The 25600-nt window shown below is 39.1% G+C and overlaps 1 protein-coding gene across 4 annotated transcripts in view; it reads right to left on the bottom strand.

Annotated features, from left to right (window-relative positions):
• satb2 (SATB homeobox 2) overlaps nucleotides 1-25600 on the bottom strand; it is a 240128-nt gene that overhangs the window by 52387 nt on the left and 162141 nt on the right. For all 4 annotated transcript variants that reach the window (XM_069934541.1, XM_069934540.1, XM_069934539.1 and 1 more), the window contains exon 11: nucleotides 3930-4127. In XM_069934541.1, the coding sequence (XP_069790642.1) occupies nucleotides 3930-4127 (198 nt within the window). The remainder of the gene's footprint in view (nucleotides 1-3929; nucleotides 4128-25600) is intronic.

The following is a 25600-nucleotide window of genomic DNA, read 5'->3' as shown; positions in this document are numbered from 1 at the left end:
CTGAAGCCAGTGCAATTTGCCTATCATCACATTGTTCTACAGCAGATGCAATATCACTGGCACTCCACTCAGCCTGGATCACCTCAAAAACAGCAATTCATACATATGGCTGCTCTTCGTTGACTACAGCTTGGCCTTCAATGCCATTATTCCCTTAGTGCTGGTCAAGAAGCTACAAACTCTAGGCCTCTGCACCCCCCCTCTACAATTAGATCCTTGACTTTCTCTTGGAAGACCACAGTCAGCACAAATTGGAAAAAGCATCTCCTCCTCCTCACTGATTATTATCATAGGTGCACTCCAAGGATGCGTGCTTAGTCTACTGCTCTACTCATTATACACCTATGACTGTGTGGCCAGGAACAATTCCAATGATCTATAAATTTGCTGATGACACCACAGTTGTTGACAGAATTACAAACAGCAATAAGAAAGCAAATAGGAGGGAGACAGATCGGTCTGTTGAGTGGTGTAATGACAACAACCTTGCACTCAACATCAGCAAAGCCAGGAAGATGATTGTGGACTTCAGGAGGAAGTCGGGGAACACAACACAGTCCTTATTGAGGGCTCAGTAGTGGAGAGGGTCAAGAATTTCATATTCCTGGGTGTCAACATCTCTGAGGATCTGTCCTGGAGCTTCCATGTCGATGCAATCACTAAGAAGGCTCACTGGACGATATACTTTGTGAGGCGTTTGAGGAGATTCGGTATGTCACCAAAGATTCTTATAAACTTCTACAAGTGTACTGTGGAGAGCGTTCTGGCTGGTTGCATCATTGCATGGTATAGAGGCGCCAACACTCAGGACAAGAATAAACTCCAGAGAGTTATTAACTTGGCCTGCGACATCATAGGCAATAAACTTCACTCCATTGAGGACATCTACATGAGGCAGTGTCTTAAAAAAACAGCCTCTATTCTCAAAGATCCCCACCACCCAGGGTATGCCCTCTTCACTCTGCTATCATTGGGGAAAAAGGCACAGGAGCCTAAAGACAAGCACTCAGCGGCACAAGGACAGCTTCTTCTCTGATGCCATCAGATTCCTGAATGATCAATGAATTAAAGAAACTACTTTACATTTCATCACTTTTTTAAAAAACATATTAAGGTGGTTTATATGAATGTTTGCACCATGATGCTTGCTGTAAAACACCGAATTTCATGACTTTCCCACGAAAATTAATTCTGAGTGTGATTCTGCTTTTTTAAAAAAAAATATTCCGTCCTAACTTCTGCAGTTATGTGACATTATCAAAGTCACATTCATCTCCTTCACCTTCACATTGCAGAAAATCTAGGCCTCATGCAATATGCATGAAACACAAAAGTCTGCAGACACTTTGATTGTAGTAATAACAAACTGAAATGCTGAAGGAACTCAGCCAGTCTTTCGGGCCTGAGCCTTCCTTCAAGGGAAAAAAAAATGTTTCTTTAAAGAAGGGCTTAGGCCCAAAATGTCAGCAATATATCTTCTTTGTCTCGAGGAGTTGAAAAGACTTGCTGAGTTCCTCCAGCATTTCGGTTTGTTTTTAATCATTCAATATGCACCAGAGCTTAAATGTGTATAATAAATGGCTTCACCAGAGCTATGCTCCAATAAATAATCCAGGCTTCCACTGGTCAATTCTCCCGAATGTACATTACTGCATCAGTGTTTGCCTTTACATCACATTCTCCTTGCCCATTAGCTTGTTATTCCTGGATTGCAGCTGTGACCTCTTATTATTGCTTAAGTAATCTCATTATAGGAGTGCAGATCCTGTTAGGTATTAATCGGAAAATAATGAAATTGCATTTAATGAGCTTTGTTCCTGGTTCCCCATTTCTATTCTACCGATTTTCTGCTTCACAATCAGGAAATCAGTTGTGGTGTAAAATCTATAATAATTTAGTGGATGGTGTTTGGATATTTTGGGTGGGAATAGAGTGCACTTTTTAAAATGCTGCCCACAGTGTTCTTCCAGTATCTGACTTTGCCTTCCAAGTAGCAATGCAAAAAATAGTATTTTGTACTTGTGGTTTTATTTCTCCATAGTGAACTCGTGTCCATTTCTGGATGAATGATGGTGACTTCCAGAGTTGATGAAAGCTTGCTTCATTATGACTTAAATATGACTGGAAAACAGGTTGCTGATTCGACTGTGAAAATCAAGGTAGTCAATAAAGTGTCTGTGATGCAAAATGGGTGATCTTGTTTCGAATGTTTATGTCCTGCCCTTTCTTTAATACAATTACTTGCAATGAAACTGAACACCATGCAGACCATGCAACTTGCAGCAGATGCCAAAAAGGCCTTTTAGAACATTATCCCAGGGAAATTTCTATCCCATGCTTCAGAGCAGAATTTCTCAATTTGTGGCCTGCTGGATCATCTATAACCTATGGTTTGTTATCCAAGCCAAAGAGTGACACAGGAAAAACAAATACTTACTTACATAATAAACAAAAGAAAAAAATTATCAAAAAAAATTTTCTACTAAAGCAAGATAAAATTCCTATTGTGGGTCCAGAAAGGTGTTTTCAGTCCTCTCCCCACTCCACAACTGGTAGGTATGGGTTTGGTTCATGATAGGTAGGTGGTCAGTGGATTGTTGAGAACCACTGTTTTAGATTAGAGTCGGAGAGTGTACAGCACAGAAATGCCATGAATACATTGACCTCCTTGCCTATCCACACTCATTCCATTTGCCTTCATTAAGTCCATGTCCTTCCAGGTTTCTTCTTTGTGTATCTGTCTAAATGTCCCTTAAAAGTAGTAATTGGATCTCACTTAACCACCTCATCTGGCAATGAGTCCCGGACATTGACCACTATATTGTAATATCCTTTTCCCTCAAATCTCCTTTAAAAATCTTTCTTATTACCTTAAAACTATTCCCCCTTGCTTCTGATACACCGACCATGGTTAAAAAAAAACTCTGACTTTATGCCTCTTATAATTTTATATCCCTCTATCTGGTCACCCTTTGGCCTACTTCACTCAAGGTAATACAACCCCAGCGATCTGATCTATGACCACACCTCCAATCCAGACAACTTGTACCTGCATTTCTTTGGTACAACCATGGGAGGCTATCCTCGCTTTGTTAACAACCTAATTAGCCTTGGGCAAAATCCTTTCCATTTCAAGCATACAATAATGCTATTTTCAGCCTTTGAACACAGATCCTGGATTGAATCTTCCAAACTATTTTGCAGACCATCTATGCAGCCAAACATATGGCATGACTCAAGCTGCAGAACTGAAAGGCCAGTCACTGCACAACTCACATTCCCTATCAGAAGATTTCTAAAGCACTCCTTGTGATTCTTCATCAGCATGCTCCCCAAGAACTCAGTCATGCTGGTGAACACATGATTGAAGGAGCTGGTTTGGGAACTCTTCTATTATATCTGACATGTTTCTGATCAACTTGCAATTTTCTTTCTCTGCCTCCATTCTCGTTGATCTTCCATCTTTTGATTGAACACCATCTGGACTTAAAAGTGCTCAACCATTTCTGCCAACGAACATCCAGAGCCAGCTTTTGATATTCAGCGTGTCCTGCTCTGTCATTTCATCTCTTTCCCCCTATGGGATGAGCCATTCCTTTCATCCTCTTTCTTCTTACTCCCTTGCCCTGTATCCCCAAACTTTATAGGATTTATCCCACAATTTTCCAGATCATTGATTTGAAATGCCAATCCAGTTTCTCTCTCCACATATATGACTAATTGGAGAGTTTTCCAGAATTTCTCTTTCTATTGCTTTCCTTGCACATAATCCATTGCACGTAATCCATCAATTACATCTCCAGGAGAGAAATGTATTTGTTAAATAAAGTTTACCATCACAAATTTTTCAATCAGTTACAGCCTTTAACCTAGTGGTTGACAAAGAAAGTTACCTTCAGAGTTAAATCAGCAAAAATGAATTATCCCACCTGGATCGGTTCTGGGGACAGCTGGACAACATGTTGCAAGCGTTCATTGTGATGGTGCCTTGATTCCTCCTCATAGACAATATCCCTCTCAGCTTGAGGGAGGCTCAGGAAGCGAAGGATAGTGCACAGGTTTTCCCACAAGGTTCTGTTCTCTGGAGTCGGGTTTTCTTTCCAGCGGAGCAGCTCACATAACCATCCCTATGACAGGAAGAGGGAGAAATAACATGAATCCCCAGGTGTAAAACTGAAGTGTTCCATATTTAAACAAATGTAACAAATCATTTTAACTTGTCAAGTGAACATGTTAAAGAATAGTTCTGTACATCACCATGTCCTGGTCAGATATAGATAAATGGATAAAAAATACTTTTTGTAACAACAAGTTAAACAAGAAAGTCTGCAGATGCTGGGATTGAGTCCATAGCACAAACCTGCTGGAGAAACTCAGCAGGTCATCCTGCTGTAAAGGGCATTTTGGTTACTTGATGAAGGTCCCAGGTCCAAAACGTTGGTCATCCTTTACTTCCTAAGGATGCTGCATGACTTGCTGAGTTTCTCCAACACATTTGTGTTTTCTAACAACTTTCTGCATAGAAAATGCATCAAAAAGTCTACATGTGGTCAAGTTGTGAAATTTCTGGGCAGAATGAAAATCAATCAATGAATCAGTTCATTTTGCTTGTGTTGCAAATAATACATTGCTTATCAATATTTTAAACACTGATTGACTGCACTCCCAGATGAATATTTTTTCCCCCGAAAATTTCATGCTATTTAGATTTAGCAAGAAAGATGAAAGGCAAGTGTCTTGTCTAATAGGGCTGCCTCATCTTACAGCATGAATTTAATTGGATGAAAAAGTAAAGATGATTGTTTGAAGGGAGTGCAACATTGAGACTGCTGTAATTTTTCATAATTTATGGTCAGATTCATAAAGATGCAATTAGTCCCCATCCCAAAAAGTAGAGCACATGTAGTATCTGGCACACCATAGAGTCACAGGACACAACAGCACAGAAACTGATCCTTTGACCCCTATACTCCGAGTCAAACTATTCTGCCCAGTCCTACTGACCTACACCTGTCTCATAGCGCCCCCCCATGCATGTAATTATCCAAATGTTTGTTAAATGTCAAAAATGAACCCACATTCATAGTTCGTTCCACACCATCACCATTCTCTGTGTGAACATTTCTCCTAATGTTCCCCTCAAACATCACCCTGAACCTGTGTCCTCTAGTTCCTATCTCACCTAGCCTCAGTTGACATCTTTCCTGTAGTTAGGTCAATGCTTTGACTTACTGTATGAAGGCCAACATGCCAAAAGTTCTTTTTATGACACCACTTTCAGGGACTTGTGTATCTGTGTTCCCAGACCTTTGTTCTACTACACTCATCAGTGCCCTACCATTTACCATGCATGTCCTACCTTGGTTAGGTCACCTAAAGTGCAAAACCAACCACTTGTCCTTATTAAATTCCATCTGCCAACTTGCATCTCATCACACATTAGGTCGCTTCTTTATCTATTGCATTACTGTATGTATACCTTGACTATGCACTCTACTTTAAAAGGCTTGTTAGTCAAAAACTCAGCGGCAGGTATACCTTCAAATGTCCCATATTTACAGTTTCTATTTCTCAATAATATTGATTTTGTAAATCAGTTCCATTCCATCTTACATTGACTTGTAAGGTCAGATAGACATTATATATGTATTACTTCTATTACAAGAAAGGCAAATTGAGATGTTTTCAATTGTCTAACAACTGGGTGGCTTAATCTGTCCCAGCAAGTACTCACTTATAAAGGTTAACCATCTTTTTAAATGTAAATTCTGGCTTTGGTTCTAAACCTCCTTGCTGCTTCATCTACCTATTTTTAAAATGAGATTATGATTAAGTGGCTTTAAAAAATATTAGCTTTCTAACTGGCACTGCTTTACATCGAAGCCCAGCAATTATATTAAGTATATTGTACAGAGACTAACAATATTTGCAATGATGATCCTATTTCATCACAAGGAGAAGGGATCAGAACCTGCAGCTATTTTTGTTAATGGACTACCCACTTAAGTATTGGTTGGTTTGCCTGGAGAGCCCACAAAATGAAGCTTTCCACTGTATTTTTGGTACCATGACAATACTGTAAACAATTCAATTAAAATTCAATTCACCATTGTAAGGAGAGTGATGTTCCAGATTTCAACTATCATGTTTCATTATTTTATTCTTTAAAATCTAATCTTCAGATCATAGCTGCTTATCCTATAATACTTATGAAAGGAAAATTTATCCCATGGATTTTTTTTAAATTGTAAAACAGAATCCATCAGATAACCTGTGAATCATAAATAAATATTACACAACCTACCCTCAATGTTATCTAATTAGCCCTTATTAAACCTTATTAACATTCTGGTTAACCTGCCCTGCATACATTGTGACTAATTTATCTCTGCTGAAGACCTAGATCTGCCTGTGGATGATAGAGCCCAGTGCCTTAGGTGCAGTTGGAGTAAACCTCTGTACAACTGAAGTATTCTTTCTGCTTCATCCCTTGAGATAAACCACAACAATACATTGGCTTAGTCATACTTGCTTCTGTTAATTTATAGAATGGTCTTGCAGCTTCTTGTCTTCTCCAGAATTACCTAATCTCTTGTTGTTAAGTAAGTATTTTGTTTTGCATTTCTTGTCAATAGCATCAATTATCTGGCGTGACTGGAACCATCACAGGTTTGGCCATACAATTTCTTGCACCAGCTGTACCTCACACCACAAAAATTATACAAAACAAAGCTGGAAATATCAGAGATGTGCTTTAGCTGTGGTGTGGAGGTGGGAACTTTTGCCCACTCCATCTGGCTTTGTACAAAGGTGAGACCCTTCTAGGAAGACCTGGGGACATTCTAAAAAAAAATTACAAAAGTGGATTTTCCACAGGATCTGGAGTTATACCTTCTGGGGGATATTGGAGATATACAGATCAGACTGACCAAATACCAAATTTTGTTAATGAAGGTCACCTTGGCGGTAGCCAGAAAGTGCATAGCAGTTTCGTGAAAGTCCGACTCCCAATTAAATACCACATGGTGGATTATGGAAATACAGAGTTGGAGTCCCCTGGAGAAAATCACATATAACCCAAGGAAGAAGTATGGAAAAGTTACTTGAAATATATCGGCACTCCAATAGATTAGTAATAAATAGAGATACTGTAACAATCTGTTGCCAGTAGGAAATGGAGTGTGACTAGTGAAACAGGATATGGTGCAGATGACGTGTTTTTGTCTTTTCAGTTGTTCTGGGTTTTATTTTTGAGTCTTTTTTTTTTCCACGTTTTAATCTTTGTTTTTTTTAGTCATTTTCAATCTGAAGTTTTTTTTACTTTCTTTTTTTGTTTATGTTTTTGTTGCGGTGGATGGGCCCATTGATGTCTGTATTAACATAAATTAATTAACTGTATGTTAAATTGTATGGGGGATGGGGAGGGATAAGTATGGACTTTGTATATCTACAGGAATGTTGGAAAGATTGAATAGTTTATTGAGTTTTGTGAGACCATGAAAATCATAAATAAAATATTCAAAAAAACATCAATTATCTCACCTACCCCTTCATCTGCAGTTAACTCTCTTGCTGATTTAATCTATCTCCCTTTGTAACTTACAAAAAAAATACAGATGATGCACATCTGAAATTTAAAAAAAAAGAAATTGCTGGAAATACTCAGCAGCTTAGGAGGCTTCCGCAGGAGCAGAAACACAATGGCTGAGGTCATAGTTTCATCAGAATGTTCCCATGAGAGGTCAGTGACCTGCTTTACTCATTACGTCCACTCCTACCTGGAGCAAATATTCAAACTGCAACTTTCGAAATGAAGCCACCACCAATATGGTGAAGAAATTCTTCACTCTATATGGACCAAGCACGCCAAGGAATTCTTTGATACCCGTAGGTCTAGTACCTGTCAAAACTGCCAAAGAGTTTGAATGCTTGAAAACTGTAGGTGTATGGACATTTCTCAAGAGAATTCAGGCCATTAGCATAATTCCTCCCTCCACAGATACTACCAACCCTGAAACATATTTCCAAAAATTTTGTTTTGCATTCCTCTATAATAGAGAATTAAAACATACATCATTCTTTGGGTAAAGGATGCAACACTTTTCATTCTAAGCCTTGAAGGGAAAGGTTGCCAATCTACTCAATCCTTCCTCATTTGCCAAGTCATCCAGCGAACAACAGCTGACCCCCCTCTACAGCAAGGAGCCTAAATTTACACACAGTTCACTGTTCTGTGATATTCAGGAAAGTTCAGGGAATTCTGACGCCTGCAATCACACCCAAGAAATTGCAGGAGTGGTAAAGAGAATTCATGACCATTCATTCAATATGTCATTGCAGATGAGACGCAGAATGCACAAATTTCTGACATCAGAGGATAGCATTTACCAACTCACCTGGTGGAATACTATTACATTTAAGATTAACTGATGAACCTAGGATCCAACAACACAAAATTATTCCCTCCATTTCCAACTGATGAACCTTTAAAACAGCCTTTCTGATGAAAACCTGTGTTGTGTCAAAAGTTACAAGATGATATAGACAAGATGCAGAGTTGGGCAGAAAAGTGGCAGATGGAGTTCAATCCGGGTAAGTGTGGGGTGATGCATTTTGGAAGGATAAACCAGAAGGCTGAGTTCAGGGTTAATGGTCGGTTACTTCAGAGTGTGGATAAACAGAGGGACCTTGGGATTCAAATCCATACATCCCTCAAGGTCACCACACAGGTTGATAGGATAGTTAGGAAGGCCTATGGGATGCTGGGCTTCATTAATAGGGGGATTCAGTTCAGGTCATGTTGCAACTCTACAAATCTTTGGTGAGACCACACTCAATGTTGTGTTCGGTTCTAGTCACCTCATTATAGGAAGGATGTGGAAGCTCTGGGGAGGGTGCAAAGGAGATTTACCAGGATGTGGCCTGGTTCAGGAAAACCAGTCTTATGAGGCAAAGTTATCAGAGCTGGGATTTTTCTCTTTGGAATGTAGAAGGATGAGAGGAGACTTGATAGAGGCCTACAAGATTATAAGAGACAAAGATAGGGTGGACAGCAGGAGGGAAGTTTAAGGGAGACACCAAGAGTAAGTTTTTTTTCCATACACACAGAGTTGTGGGTGCCTGGAATGCTTTGCTGGGGAAGGTGGTGGAGGTTGAAACATTAGGTGCATTTAAGAGACTCTTAGACAAGCACATGAATGAAAGAAAAATAGAATGTTTCAGAGTAGGGAGGATTTAGTACTTTAAAAAAAAAGGAATATACGGTCAGTACAACATTGAGGCCTGAAGGGCCTGCGCTGTGTTGTAGTGTTCTATGTTGAATAATTTTAGTGACATCTCAATTAATGTTAGAACTGTTATGACTATGGACCAAGGTCCAAGGAGTGGGATGAAGTTTATTTTAAGTTGGTATGGAAGCCTAAGGTCAAGAGCACCCTTTCTGCACCATTAATTGTTACTATCTTATGATTGGCTGGTAGACAACGAATGCTAGCATTTGTTCTCCTGGTTATTGAGTATAATCATGAGATTCCACACAGAAGCTTGGATATCAATTATATTCTTGGTTTTCATGAGGTTAGTTTGGATGATTATAATGGCTGTGATTTCAGATGTGGTAATCAACTCTGTTGAATCAGACTCGCCTCAATCAAAACATTAGTCCTACTGACCAGACCAGGCATCAGAGAATGTTATTTTATATTCAGCAGAGAAATAAAAGCAATAAGTTGGCCAAGACCTTTGCTGTCAGGAAGTAGTCACTCTAAACAATGAGCAGCATACAATTAGGAACAATTGCAAATTATTAGTCTTCTTTAACAGTTTAAGATGATTGCAAATTACAAGACTTTGTGCTAGTCAGGTTGTTCCTTGGGAACCTACTGATATGAACATAGATGACCATTGGAGGATCATCAACTCAGTGACAGATGCACATTGATCTGCCTGGAACATGTTGATCTTCCTGTTGAATGAGATGTCTATAGGCCAATGCTGCTACTGACTGGTGCATTCTGCAGTACAGGGGTACATGCTGAGGGATGGACTGAAGCTTGGTGGAGCCAATACATGGCTCCATGAGGAAAGCCCGCAGCCTAGGGTCCTTTCATGACTGGACACCAAGGGTGAGACTCTGTGTAACAGCCACTCAACTATTTAACAGAGGTAATGTTTAACATTCAATCATATTTCAAGGGAATATATACTGAATTGTTTGATATAATGAACTTAGATAACAACATATCTCAATTGTTTTTGCTGCACACTTAAATGAATAAAGCATATTTTTGAAAAACAAGTACTTTGATAGAGCTTATATATCACACACATCGTACAAAGTTTGAAATGACAAAAATATAATAATATTGCTGCAATATTTGTCATTCTCTTCCATTTATGCAGTTAGAAATTTAAATAGCTTTAAATTATCATCAGGTATTATTACGGTGCCAAGATATGTTTTATTCTAAGAACCAAGACTAGTGGATTCTCCCAAAAGTGCACAGTGTCCATAGTGTAAAGAAAAGTATTGCATTAGAGATGCTGTAAACATATTGAAACTTCAAAGAGTCAATCCCTGTAATTCAGTTAAGAAATCAAGATTAAAAAAAATTCATATGGTGTAAATACCCTAAAGTGAAAAATTCATCTCAATTACGACCAGGATAAAAAATTCCAATTGCAATTGCGTCCAATTTACATGCCTCGAGTTATTTCTGAAACCCTAATAAATAGCAATGAAAATTGCAGTTAAAGTTGAAAGGCCTGAAAAAATATTTTAAAGATAGGAAGAAAATTCAAAGGGTTTCAAATATTCACTGTAAATCAGCACTATGTTCTATGTTAAGATGTTGAGAACATCTTAGGCATTGTGTAGAGTTGCCTTCGTGCCATTAAATATCATAACCCCTATGCACATAGAAATTTAATTGGATATACCAGTTCCACAAAGACAATGGTTCACCGAGAGATGTTTTCCTGTAAATAATCCAAAATATACATGATTTGAATAACCTAATGAATTCCAGAGGAAGCTAGATAGAGATAGGTACATGCCATCTATGGCAGGGTGTACAGACCATTACAGCCTTCAAAGCAAGCGCGGAACACTGTGATGCTTCATTACCCATTGAGCTGAACACCTTCTATTCCTACTTTGAGAGGAAGAACCAAATAATGCCTACTAGAATCCCTGAAAAGACTGAGGACCCTGTAATATCTGTCTCTGAGGGTGACATCAGAACATTATTCAAGAGGGTGAACCCTCTCAAGGTGCCAGGCCCTGATGGCATACCTGGCAGGGTACTGAAAATCTGCGCCAACCAACTAGCCGGAGTGTTCATGGGCATTTTCAACCTCTCATTACGCCAGAGGTTCCCACCTGCTTCAAAAGGGCATCAGTCATCCCAGTCCCCAAGAAGAGCAGAGTGAGTTGCCTCAGTGACTACTGTATGGTATCACTAACTTCTATTGTGATGAAATGCTTTGAGAGGCTGGTCATGGCCAGAATTAACATGTACTGAAGCAAAGATCTGGACCCACTTATCGTCACAATCACTCCACAGCAGATGTAATATCGCTGGCTCTCCGCCCAGTTCTGGATCACCTTGAAAACAGCAATTCATACATACAGCTGTTCTTCATGGACTACAGCTTGGCCTTCAATACCATTATTCCCTCAGTTTTGGTCAAAACTCTAGGCCTCTGTACACCCCTCTACATCTAAATCTTTGATTTTCTCATCAGAAGATCACAATCAGTACAAATTGGAAACAACATCTCCTCCTCACTGATCATCAACACAGACGCCCAACAAGGATGCGTGCTAAGCCTACTTCTCTACTCTTTATACACCCATGACTGTCTAGCCAGACACAATTCCAATACAATCTACAAGTTTGCTGATGACACCAGTTATTAGCAGAATCACAAATAGCAACGAGGAACCATACAGGAGGGAGATAGATCAGCTCTTTGAATGGTGTAACGGCAACAACTTTGTGCTCAACATCAGCAAAACCAAGAAGATGATTATGGACTTCAGGAGAAGGTCAAGGGAACACGACCGAGTCCTCATCGAGGGTGCAGTAGTGAACTTCAAATTCCTGGGTGTCATTATCTCTGAGGATCTGTCCTGGAGCCTCCACGCTGATGCAATCATAAAGGCGACTCACCAAAAATTGTGGGTTAATTTAATAAATTGGGATAAAAGGGAAATTATACCATTAATGGAAGGAGACTATAGTCAATGCCAAAGGGATACCCAGTTTAAATAGCCAAAAGATGGTAGTAAATATTTAGGGATTTTTACAGATAATAATATGAATAATTTATATGAATTGAATTATTTATTATTAATTAAAAAGGTTGAGGAAGATTTTTTTTAATGGATCTATTTATCTACCACTTTAGTGGGAAGGGTCAATTGTATTAAGATGAATATACAATGTCTATTTTAATACCTTAAAAAAATTTTCAAGAATTTAATAAATTTGTAAGGAAATTCCTCTGGAAAGGTAAAATCTCAGGAGTCTCTATAGAAAGTTTTACATGAAAATAGGAATTGGTGGCTTACAGCTTCCTAATTTCAAAAACTACTATCGAGCGGCACAAATGAAACTTATTGCTTCTTTTATTGAAAGAAAAAAAATTGACATGGGTTAAAATAGAAATGAATAAAATAGGAGAGAAAAGCAAAATAATTCATATACAAATATGATGCAAAATTGATGGTTCAACACCATTTGTGAAACATTTGATTAATATTTGGAAGAAAATAAATGATGAAATTGGTGTAAGAGAATGTATATTGCTAAAAATGCCTTTGACTCAAAATTCTCTTTTTCAAAAAATATTCAATTTTTAGATATTTGGTTTTGTAAGGGGATTAGAATTAAAGATTATTATAAAAGGGCACAATTAATGCCATTTGAACAATTGAGAAATATAAATGGAATAACCCAAAATACTCTTTTTTGTTATTTTCAATTGAGAGCATATTTGAGGGAGAAGCTGGGACCAACCATGCAATTACCTGGTTGTAGTAAAGTAGAAATTCTTATTAGAAGAAGAATTGTAAAGTTTACTTCTATAATATATTCTTTATTACAAATAGGAACTCCTAAACGCGGAGTTCATAAATATAGACAGAGGTAGGAACTAGATTTGAACAATTGGTGAGCAAAGATGGGCAGATCTTTGCAGAGATTATAAGACTAACACTATTAATGTAAGGTATAGATTAGTTAGTTATAATTTTTCTTACATCAAGATATCTTACACCAAAAAATTGAATAAATTGAAATCAGATTTATTTGATCAATGTTTGAGGTGTAGTGAGGATGTAGGAAGTTTTTTTTTACATTCAAATTGGTCTTGTACCAAGGCAAGACCTTCTTTGAGTGGATTTAGGGAATTTTTGGAACAAGTAAAAGGTGTTGTAATTCCACAAAATACAGATTTATTTTTATTAGGAAATAGTGAATGAACTAACCTGAATGTAAACTGTCAATATATCAATTGGAATTTGTTAAAAGTTGCATTATCAGTGGCAAAGAAATGTATTGCAGTTACTTGGAAATCAGATATGCATTTGGGTATGGCAAGATGGAATACAGAAATTCAAAGCTGTATTCCTTTGGAAAAAGATTACTTATAATTTAAGAAATAAATACATTAGGTTTTTACAAATTTGGCACCCGTATACTCAACATTAGGTTTAAATTTGTAATGTTGTGCTTCCTGTGCCTCTGGTCCTGTGGGAATCTCCTCTGAATTGTATTAAAGAACTCTGTTTAAACATGTGTGTGGGACGGCATCCCTCTGTGTAGTCTTGAAAGTTTCTCTTTTCTTTCCTTTATATAACTATATTCTATTTTTTATACATTCATTATTTAGAGTGTGTGTGGTGGGGGGGGGGCGGGGGGGGGAAGGAATATATACCGCCATGTATGTAGTTTCTAGTATGTTTTCTTTTGCAATTTGTATTATTATATTAATCTCTGGCTACTACATGTATGAAGAAATACCACTGTGCATGGTATTAGCCAACATCTCATTGAAGAGATAAATTTGCATATATATATATATTGGCAAAGTGTTAGAATATCCACCTTCAGCCTCAGCAAGATCTAACGTTATGTTGAAGTTAATGAATACAGCCCATGATCATCACTGCAGGAAATTTACAACCCACTCACTTGCCTCAGCTCATGTAATCAGAAAACAGCCATGCCAGCCAAGAAGGGCACCGACAAAATTCCCAAAGATGCAGGGGAATTATTTCCTATGGGAAATATCAGGTCACCTAATAATTCTTGTCTGCTCTTCAATGCACTTTGCAGAGCAACAGGTAGTCAGAGGAGTGAAGGATAAATTAACTTTGCGAACAACATGGACATCACAAAGACAGAGAAAGACAGAAAAGATGAAAAAGTAAGATGCAAAGAAAGATTATTTGGAGGTCAATTAAATAATCCAAATTTGACACAATGAATAAATTTGCTTAAAATATCTCAATAATGAATTTCCAATGAAATGGTGTCTCTCACCCTCCCCAAGTGAATTTCTTTAAAAGATGGATCCTTTGATCGTGAGTGGATTACACTGTTTACACCCAATGATTTAATATTGCCAGAGGCAGAACTTTAAAATTAAATATTTATAAAGATAAAACAACTCAATATTATATTTCCTATGATTAAACCTATTAATGATATAAAATGAAATAAAACAGGATGGAAATATGTCTATGATTTGCTAATGCTAATTTATCAACACGTACGAGCAATGTGATGTACTCCACTTCCAAAATGGCCAATAGAACGGAGTTTGGGAAGCTAAATATGGTGCAGCCAGCACTGTCTTGCATATTTAGTGAAGGTTCATCTTCTAAGCTCAATATCATTATCCTGGAAGTTGAAGGACTTTCAAATGCAAGTTTCAACATTTGATAAATTATGAGAAAGTGACACACTTAATTAATGTACAATACAAAGAACTTTACAGCACTGTACAGGCCCTTTGGCCCATAATGTTGTGCCGACTTATGTAAACCTAGTCCACAACAATCTACTCCTTTCCTACGTGCCTACCAAAGAGCTTTTTAAATGTTCCTGCTGTATCAGCCTCCACCACCAACCCCAGCCATGCATTCCAGGCACTCACCACTCCTTGTGTTAAAAACAAACTTACCTCTGATGTCTCCCCTTCACTCACCTTAAATAGATGTCCTCTGTATTTGCTATTGTTGCTCCAGGAAAAAGGTTCTGGCTGTCCACCCTATCCATGCCTTTTATAATCTTGTATACCTCTATTACTCTCATCCTTCATCATTCCAAAGAGAAAAGCCCTATGGTTATCAAACTTGTTTCATAAGATGCGTTCTCCAATCCAGACAAGATGGTAGTAAATCTCCCTCTGTACCCTCTCTAAAACTTCTACATCCTTCTTGTAATGTCGCCACCAGAACTGAACACAATACTCCAAGAGTGATCTCACCAGAGTTTTATGGAGCTGCAACATTACCTCACAGATCTTGAACTCAAACCCTTGTCTAATCCCCTGGGTGGCACAGATGGCATAGCACTTAGGGCAACACCTTTACAGTGCCAATGATCGGAAAGAGGGTTCGAATCCAGCACTGTAAGGTGTTTATACATTCTCCCCGTGTCTGCATGGGGTTTTTCCCAGGGGCTCCAGTTTCCTTCCACCGTTCAAAACGTACCAGGGGGTGTATGTTAATTGGGCAGCATGGACTCGTGGGCCAAAGTAGCCTATTACCATGCAGCATTTGTCTAAATCTAATGAAGGCCCAGCCTTCTTAATCACCCTATCAACTTCTGCGGCTGGCTTGAGGGATATGTGGATTTGGACCCCAAGATCTTTTTGTTCCTCTACATTGTCAAGAATCCTGCCATTAGCCACTGCATCATTGCTTGGTATGGTGCTACAAAGTCAATACAGACCATGACAAATATATTATATTTTATATTATATATATGTTTTTGAAGGAGCTAGATTGTGGGGGTAATGTAGGTCACAAACACTCCACAAAACAGATATAATTTAAAATGCAAGAGCTTTGCTCAAACCAGACATTCTGGGCCCAGTCCCTTCGTAAAGACAATTAAAACAGTTTTGTTAAAGGTTTTCATAAGGAGGTGCAAATAGAAGAACCCAAGCTCAAGAGACTTCACAAGTAGGTATTAATTGGACATGCTGTGTTTTGAAAGCAATAGACGCACGGGCTCAGAAATTTGGATCTGGTGCAATTTGCTGTTTTAAGAAGGTCATGTGGTTTTGCAAGCAAAGAGAGAGAGAGAGAGAGAGAGAGAGAGAGAGAGAGAGAAAACTGGTTTCAATAGTCATGGCAGCTTGTTGAAACCCTATTTTGAAGACAGGATGTGAGTTCTGAGTTCAGCCTGTTGAAAACCCTTGTAGTCCATACAAGAGGAAATGGCTGGCTCGAGTGTTTCACTTGAAATAAGGGAAACAAAAAGGAACTCTGTGGTGTCCTGAAAGAAAGAGGTTATCATCTGGAAAACCCTGATGGGGCAAGTTTCGTCGGCAAGACACTGAAGTGGCTGTTTGAAGGGAATCAATTTGTGTGTGTCCAATGAGCAACAAATCTCTCTGAAACTAACAAGTAACCAATTACCTTGAAGCACCAGAGCTTGGTGAAAATTCATAAATGTTAAATTCTGTGCACAGTATAAGAATTACCTGATACTGGTGATCTTGGAGGAGTGAGAAGTGAGACTGGACTTTGAATCAAAGAACTTTTCTGAACTTATATATATTCCATACATGTGCACTTAGTATTAGAAGGGGGTTAAGTAAGTTAATAGTAATAAATTAAAGTTTGATCCTATTTTTATATTAAAAAAAATTAAAAGTAACTTTTGTTTAAGTAACTATTTGTCTTGGTGAATTTCTATTGCTGCTGGATTTTGGGGTCCTCTGGGCCCATAACAAGACGATCATCAAAACAGCTGAAAAGATCACTGGTGTTTCCTTTTCCTCTATTGACAACATTTATTGGCAGCATTGCTTAAATAGAGCTCAAAGAATTATAGAAGACCCTTTCCACCCAGAACAAAATATCTTTGACCTCCTGCCATCAAGAGGGTACAGGAACATCAAAATCAGGACTGCCAGGCTGGGAAATAGCTTCTTCCCACAGGCTGTGAAATTGATGAACAGTAATCAAGTAAATCATCATAAAATATTTGTATCTATTTTAAATTATATCTTTATATAATGTGCCTATTATGCAGTGTGTATTGTGTGTGTTTATGTGTGCACTGTGGTCCGGAGAATTATTGTTTCATTGGGTTGTATATGTATGCTCAGATGATAATGAACTTGAACTCCACCTTCAAAATTTACATTCCAAAGTGCATCACTTCACATTTATCCAGATTGAACTCCTTCTGCCACTTCTCCATCCAACTCTGTCTACATCCTGTTGTAAATAACAACCTTAGAGTCATCTGCAAACCTACTGAACCACCCCTACACTTCTTCATCTAGGTCATTTATAAAAATACAAAGCACAGGGGTTTCCAGAACAGATTTTTGTGGAACACCACTAGTTAGTGACGTCCAGGCCACGCCAGCACTACCATTACCCCAACTAGGCAGCTGCCTAGGGTGCAGACCTCAGAGGGGTCCTGTTGAAGGGAGATTCCAACAGCTCCAGGACCTCAGCATCATGAATGACATGTTTCTGACTAGCGCACTCTAAGTTCATGCGTTGTCTGGTAAGGGGGAGGGAGAAAGTGGTTCAGTGCACATATTGCAAATTTGCACCCGCCACTCAGCTTGGCCAGTGCACCACCCTCCTGCCTTCCCCACCCCGCTCAGCCCAGTCATCTCCCATCCCGCTCAGCCCAGCCTAAGTTACAAAATAGTCTGGCACTGGCCCTGCCTCCAGGCAGAAAATATTCCATCTACTCCCACCTTCTACAGGCAAGCCAATTCCAAATTCACACAAGCAAGGTTCCCTGAATCGCAAGCCATATGGTTGCTACTCTGTGCTTAATTTTATCCCTGCATGCACCTGGTACAAAATTCTTCCATTACAAAGTTCCATGTAAATTGATAAAGCAACCTATGTATATTAAGTTGTCACAATGTAACTGCACTCTAACTATTGGGAGGATATCACGTGAACAATTCCCATATTGCATGTGTACATAAATATTTATAATGTTAGGGGTACCATGTCTAATATTGCCACAGGAATCCTAGTCTAATTACAGTAACCAATAATCTCTAAACTTGCTTTACTTTGTTTAATACTTTACATCAAGGGAGATCATTTAGTATATTAGTGTTTCATGCATGTCCATCAAATATCATATTTCCATGTGCAAACCACCACAACAAGCTTTTAAAAGCAAGTTTGAACAAGAGGAGGGGAAGAAACCATTCTCCAATGAACAAAAACAGAAAAAGCTTTGCCTAGATATTCATTTCTGGTCATGTTAAATGCAACACATGGTACAGCAAGACTCTGCTGACATCCTAGAAATGAAATTGTATATCTGAGGTGCAGAGCAAAGTTCTGCTGCTACTATCTTTCTTTGGCTTGGCTTCGCGGACGAAGATTTATGGAGGGGGTAAAAAGTCCACGTCAGCTGCAGGCTCGTTTGTGGCTGACAAGTCCGATGCGGGACAGGCAGACACGATTGCAGCGGTTGCAAGGGAAAATTGGTTGGTTGGGGTTGGGTGTTGGGTTTTTCCTCCTTTGCCTTTTGTCAGTGAGGTGGGCTCTGCGGTCTTCTTCAAAGGAGGTTGCTGCCCGCCAAACTGCTACTATAATGTGTAGCATTATGATGGGGATGAATGTGTAGACACTTACATTCATAATGCACTTGACTTAAAAATCATGCCTGAAAATAATTCACAAAGAGAAATGCTTTAACCTCTAACTGACAAAGAATAGCTTGATAGAATCCAGCCTCTAAAGGCTTATGAAGGCTGAGCCACATGCTAAAGATTCTTAAAGAGATACATCAATTTACATACAACTGGAATGTGATAGAAGAGCTGGCAGGGATTATGACATCTGAAAGTCTGAAGAATACATGTGACTATGAGTCCACAAATCATCCATAATAATGTGGAGAGGAAGAGGTAGCCAGTGAATTGCTCGCTGATTAATGTGACAACGCCTTTTTAAAAAAATGGCATTACACACTGGAATCTTTCTATGATTTTGAAAAGTTGCCTTGTTTTAAGATTAATTTTCCACTAAGTTGAGTCAAGCAACTTAGAGAATAAGTACCCTGAATCAATGTGATAATTGTGAATGACTGCTGAACCATCAGAAAGTGAACAGCTACATGTGCGCAGTGCCATTCCTTCAATTTATGAAATATTTTTTAAGTAGTTTCAGAAAGATCACATTTTACAAGTTTTAGAAAAAAACTTTTCCTTCCTCTATTCTCATTTACATGTGTACATTCTTCCCCAATTTATTTATTTTTCTGTTCCATCCATAAAATAGGGTAGATGAGCTGGGCTGCAGGTAAGATCAAAATTACATGTCAGTACCCCACCACCCCCTCCCCAGCACACTCCTAGAAAATGTCCAAATTATTGGAAACAAGCTAGATGAACTCAAGGCAAGATATCTTTCAAAGAGAGCTGAAGGACTGCAGTGTGCTCTGCTTCACTGTGACATGGCTTGCACCATCCACTCCTGACTGTGCTGTACAGCCAGACAGCTTCACCATCCACCAGATGAACTGCACTGCTCCCTCAGGAAGGGCAAAAGACAGAGCTGTGTGCATCCCTAACAACACCATGTGGTTCTCAGACATATTGGTACTAGCCTGACCTGAACCCCCTAACTATGGTGTGCTGTCCCTAAGATCTGTTGTGGGAATCCACATCAGCAAAAATAACAGCTGTCTACATTCCTCCCCGGTGAACTTGAAGCTAGCAGCCTTGGAATGAAGCATCTCGAAACTGTGTTCATCAAGGCCAAAGGCTTCAACCAAGTTAACTTCAAGAGTGTGCTCCCAAAATTTCAACAGCACATCTCCTGACCCAAAGGCCTCAACCCCTGCTATGCCACATCAAAAATAGCAACTGCTAAATCCTTTGCCACATTTTGGTAAATCAGATGACTGGGCAGTGTTCCTACCTGCTTAAGAACAGAAGCCGAGATGAGGACCCAGTGATAAAAGTCTTATGTCGCTGGTATGAGGAAACTGATGACATCCTACATGACTGCTTTAAGTCAGTAGACTGGTCCACATTGAAGGACTCAGCAACCAATCACACGAAAACAATATCACTATCGCGGGTTTCATCAGTATGTGTGTGGAGGACTGCATGTCAAAGGCAATCCGTCTGTTCCCAAAGCAGAAACCATGGTTGAACTATGAGGTCCACTCACTCCTGAAAGCTGGGTTAGCTGCTCAAGTTAGGCAACACAGCCCAATACAGGAAATCCATGCATGGCCTGTGCAAGGCCATCAGAGATGCCAAGAGGCAGTATCACACCAAACCTGAGTGCCAGAGCCACCTTACAGACACCAGGCGATTTTGGCAGGGCATGTCTACAGTAAAAACTGAGCAGAATAGTAATCAACTGGACATCCTTCCGTGATGAGATCAATGCATTCTATGCTCCCTTCAAACAGTCCATGGTCAATAAGCCAGGGCACACACTATTTCAACTCAGACACACCTGCACCCATGGTCACTTCTGCAGACAATAGATCAACGTTCCAGAAAGTGAACCCACAGAAAGTGACTGGCCAGGATGGTCTCTGAATGTGCCCTTCAAGCTTCCACAGCTGGTGGGAGTATTCACAGAGATCTTCAACCTCTCCCTGTAACAGGCATAAGTATCCATCTACTTAAAGAAGATCACCATCATCCAGTGTGGTAGAGTGACAGGCCTCAATGACTTCCAGAAAATTTAAGGCTGCATATGGAATATGGGGCAATTCTGGTCACCACATTTACAGGAAGAATGTGGAGTTTTTTTAAATGATACAAAAGAGATTTACCAGGATGCTACCTGGATTAGAGGGTATGAGCTATGGGGAGAAGTTGGACTAAATTGGGTTGTTAACTCTGGAGTATTGAAGACTGAGTTGAAACCTGAAGGAAGTTTATAAAATTATAAGTATTGACCATAAGACACAGGAACAGAAATAGGCTATTCAGCCTATCGAGTATTCCCCACCATTCAATCATGAGCTGATCCATTTTCCAACTCAGCCTCACTGCCCAGCCTTCTCCCCATAAAATTTGATGCCCTGGCTAAAAAATAACATCCATCTCCATCTTAAATACATCCAATGACCCAGCCTCCACAAATTCCACAGGTTTACCATCCTCTGGCCATTGGTTTCATCAAAATAATGTTACATAGATACATGACAATAAAATAAAATATTAACAAATCTTATATAGTAATAAAATGGTTTTGAAAACTACATTACATTGAAAAGTAGTTCTATATTAATTATCGATTCCTTCCCTTCGGAGGCTACTGGCTTAATACAACAGACCACTAAAAAGAAGGTAAACAATGGGGTCACAAACCAGAAACTAATTAACCTTACACATTTTGAAAATAATTAAGAAAGGATCCCCATAAAAAAAAACAAAGTTAAGATTCACTTCAGTAGTGGAACATCTAATTTTTTCCAAAGTTAAACCTGCCATCATATGTGACAACCATTGAGTGTGAGTGGGAGGGACAGCATCTTTCCAGCTCATTAATATGGCCCTTTTTAGTGATTGGGGAGGTGAAGGTAACTACATGGGATTGTGAAGAAGTCATTATCAAACTGTTGGCCCACTTATTCCAAAGAGAGCAAGAAAGGATTTGGAGTCAAAGTAACATTAAGAACTAAAGACAAGGTGCAAAATACCCCTTTCCAAAAAAGAGAAGGACCTAATCAGAACACATGATGCAATGCACCTTCTTTCTTGAGTTATACATTTAACACATTTAGGAGAAAGATTAGAACAGAATTTAGCCATTCAGACTTTGGATTAGTGAGCCCGGTTTACTACCTTAAATTATAATAATGAGTATCTAGCACAAAGAGAGGATGAAAATACTCGCTTCAAAATAGAATTCCATGTAGTTTCAGAAAATAACTTTTGAAACTCCTGTTCACATAGTTTTTGATTCAATCCAGGGAACTATCCCTAGAATTTAGAAGTCATTCATAACAGCCCTTCATAATTAGGTTGGAAATTATAAATCATCCCTGTTATATCATGTTCCAGGTCTTCAGGGAGCTTCAAAATTAAAGAATTCAAAAATCTCCTAACCTGTAAATAACAAAAAAAAGTAATGTCTAGGTTTAAAATTGGTGGATAATTGTTCAAAAGAGGCAAGATTTTGGTCAATAAAAATATCTAAAGAGGATTGAATACCTAAATTTGACCAATGATAGTAACTGATGTCTTGAGCCGAATCTAATACATCTCTGTTGTAAGCGGACACCCTTCAATCCTGATAAGGTAGACAGTCAAAATTTATTTTCCCAGGTTACAATTGTCACGTAGTAGAGAATATACATTTAAGGTGAAGGGGGAAAACTTAAATTTAGATATACAGCACAGTAACAGGCATTGAACGTTTAAGAGGCTTGCAGACAAACACACATAATTTGCAAGAGATAGAAAGGTATTTATTAAAGCAGAGTTTTAATTTAATTTGGCATCACGTTTGATTCAGACATGAGGCCTGAAGGGCCTATACCTCTGTTTTACTTTTGCATGTTCCAATTGGCTCCACGACTGCAGGTCACAATCAGTGAGGATATTCATCCTTAACACCCCAGTCCCAAATGTTTGTGTGGCCAAGCACCACTCAAACTCCATCAATAAACTTACAGATGACACCATCACCATAGCCCAGGTCTTAAAGAATGATGTCAAAATACAGAAGGGAGAGAAGGATTAGTGGCCTGGTGCCAATTATAACACTCTCTCTCAACGTCTGCAAGGCTAGGAAAATGGTCATAGACTTTCAGAAGAGGGGTAGAGCTCAATGCATCAACGGTTTTGAGGTGGAGACAGTACACAACTTGAGGAAACATCTTCGGTGACCGTTCCTGGTCCACCCACATCGACTTGATGGCCAAGAAAGGGCACCAGCACTTCTACTTCCTCAGCAGCCTGAGGAACTTTGGGATGTCACCTGCATCCCTTAACAATTGTTTCAGATGCACCACTGAAGATATCCTGTCAGGGTCCAACACTGAGGTGTGCAGGAACAGCACTGGCCAAGACCACAAGAAACTGCACAGGGTCATGAATGTGGCTCAGACCATCACACAAGCCCCTCCCTTCCATCAACTCCATCTACACTTTCCACTACCTTGGAAATGTAACCAACATATTAAATGACTTCTCCCACCCCAGCCACACCCTCTTCACCTCCTCCCATTGGGAAGAAGACTCATGAGTATGAGATCATACACTACCAAATCCAAGGATTTCTTTCTCTCCATTTTCAGACTCCAGAATGAACCTCACAATAATAAAATAATATTGCTTTGTGCTAACTTTGTAACTCTGTACTGCATTTTCTCTCCTGTTCTATGTAGCTGGTCTGCTCGCAAAACAAACTTTCTCTACATTTCAGCGTGTGATTTTTTAAAAATTTGAACTTGGGGCAGCAGGGTTAACACAACACTTTTACAGTGCCAATGACCTGGGTTTGAATCCGACGATGTCTGTAAGGAGTTTGTACGTTCTCCCTGTGTCTGCATGGGTTTCCTCTGGTTTACCTTCACCCTTCAATACGTACAGGGGTCATAGTTCAATTGGACATGTGGGCTGGAAGGGCCTGTTATAATGCTGCATGTCTAAATTTAAAATTTATATTTAAAATTTTAAAAGTTAGATTTGAATTAACATGACTGATATGATGTTAAATTTACTCTTTCTATTTGGCAGCCTTATCATGATCCGACCATTGGACATTTCTCATGATTTGCCAAGATCCTAGCTGCACTTTTGCCTTCACTAAGAGCACCAAGTTCTAAAACTATTGACAAGCACAAATGTATGGATGCATGCACAATTCTGACTCATGGGACATGCCAGGAGATTCCTGCTCTCACAAAACCTGAGAATTTAATGGTCAAATATTATCACCTCTTAAAAAAGCTTACCCTGCATCCTCTCATGAGGGGCACCAAAGGAGGTCACGCACAATTAAAAAATTTACTTATGATGTTTGAAATCTTTCATATAATCATATAACCATATACAGCACAGAACAGGCCAGTTTGGCCCTACTAGTCCATGCCGGAACAAATCCCCACCCTCCTAGTCCCACTGACCAGCACCTGGTCCATACCCCTCCAATCCTCTCCCCTCCATGTAATTATCCAGTCTTTCCTTAAATGTAAATAACGTTCCTGCTTCAACCACCTCCGCTGGAAGGTTATTCCACATCCCAACCACCCTTTGCGTGAAGAAATTTCCCCTCATGTTCCCCTTATAATTTTCCCCTTTCAATCTCAAACCATGGCCTATGGTTTGAATATCCCCCACTCTTAATTGAAAAAGCCTATCCACGTTGACTTTCTCTGTCGCTTTAAAAATCTTGAACACTTCCATCAAATCCCCCCTCAATCTTCTATGTTCCAGAGAAAAAAGCCCGAGGCTGCTCAACCTTCCTCTGTAACTCAAACCCTGACATCCTGTCAACATTCTCGTGAACCTTCTCTGCACTCTCTCTATTTTGTTTATATCCTTCCTATAATTTGGTGACCAAAACTGCACACAGTATTCCAAATTTGGCCTCACCAATGCTTTGTACAATTTCATCATAACATCCCTACTCTTGAATTCAATACTCCGATTTATGAAAGCTACATTCCAAATGCCTTCTTCACCACTCTATCTACCTGAGTATCAACTTTGAGGGTACTGTTTACCATAACTCCTAAATCCCTTTGTTGCTCTGCACTCCTCAATTGTCTACCATTCAATGTATATGACCTATTTAGATTTGCCTTTCCAAAATGCAACACTTCACACTTATCCATATTAAATTCCATCAGCCATTTCTCAGCCCACTCCTCTAGCTTTCCTATATCTCTTTTTAAGCTACGGTAATCTTTCTCACTGTCCACAATACCACCAATCTTTGTATCATCTGCAAACGTACTTATCCAATTTACCATCCCTTCTTCCAGATCATTAATATATATAACAAACAATAGTGGACCCAGGACGGATCCCGGAGGAACTCCACTAGTCACCAGCCTCCAATTTGACAAACAATTTTCTACCACTACTCTCTGTCACTTCCCATCCAACCATTGCTGAATCCATTTCACTACTTCCTTATTTATACCTAATGCTTCTACCTTTTTACTTAACCTCCTGTGGGGAACTTTGTCAAAAGCTTTACTAAAGTCTAAATAGACAACATCCACAGCCTTCCCTTCATCAATCTTTTTTGTAACCCCCTCGAAAAACTCTATAAGGTTTGTTCAGCATGATCTACCCCTGACAAAACCATGCTGACTACTACCTATCAATCCCAGTTCATCCAAATATTTGTAAATGCCATCCCTCAGAATACTTTCCATCAACT

Source organism: Narcine bancroftii, chromosome 4, assembly GCF_036971445.1.
Source record: "Narcine bancroftii isolate sNarBan1 chromosome 4, sNarBan1.hap1, whole genome shotgun sequence".
In the NCBI taxonomy this organism is placed as follows: domain Eukaryota; kingdom Metazoa; phylum Chordata; class Chondrichthyes; order Torpediniformes; family Narcinidae; genus Narcine; species Narcine bancroftii.
The sequence above is the reverse complement of the archived record's forward strand: the minus strand, read 5'-3'. Positions and strand labels throughout refer to the sequence as shown.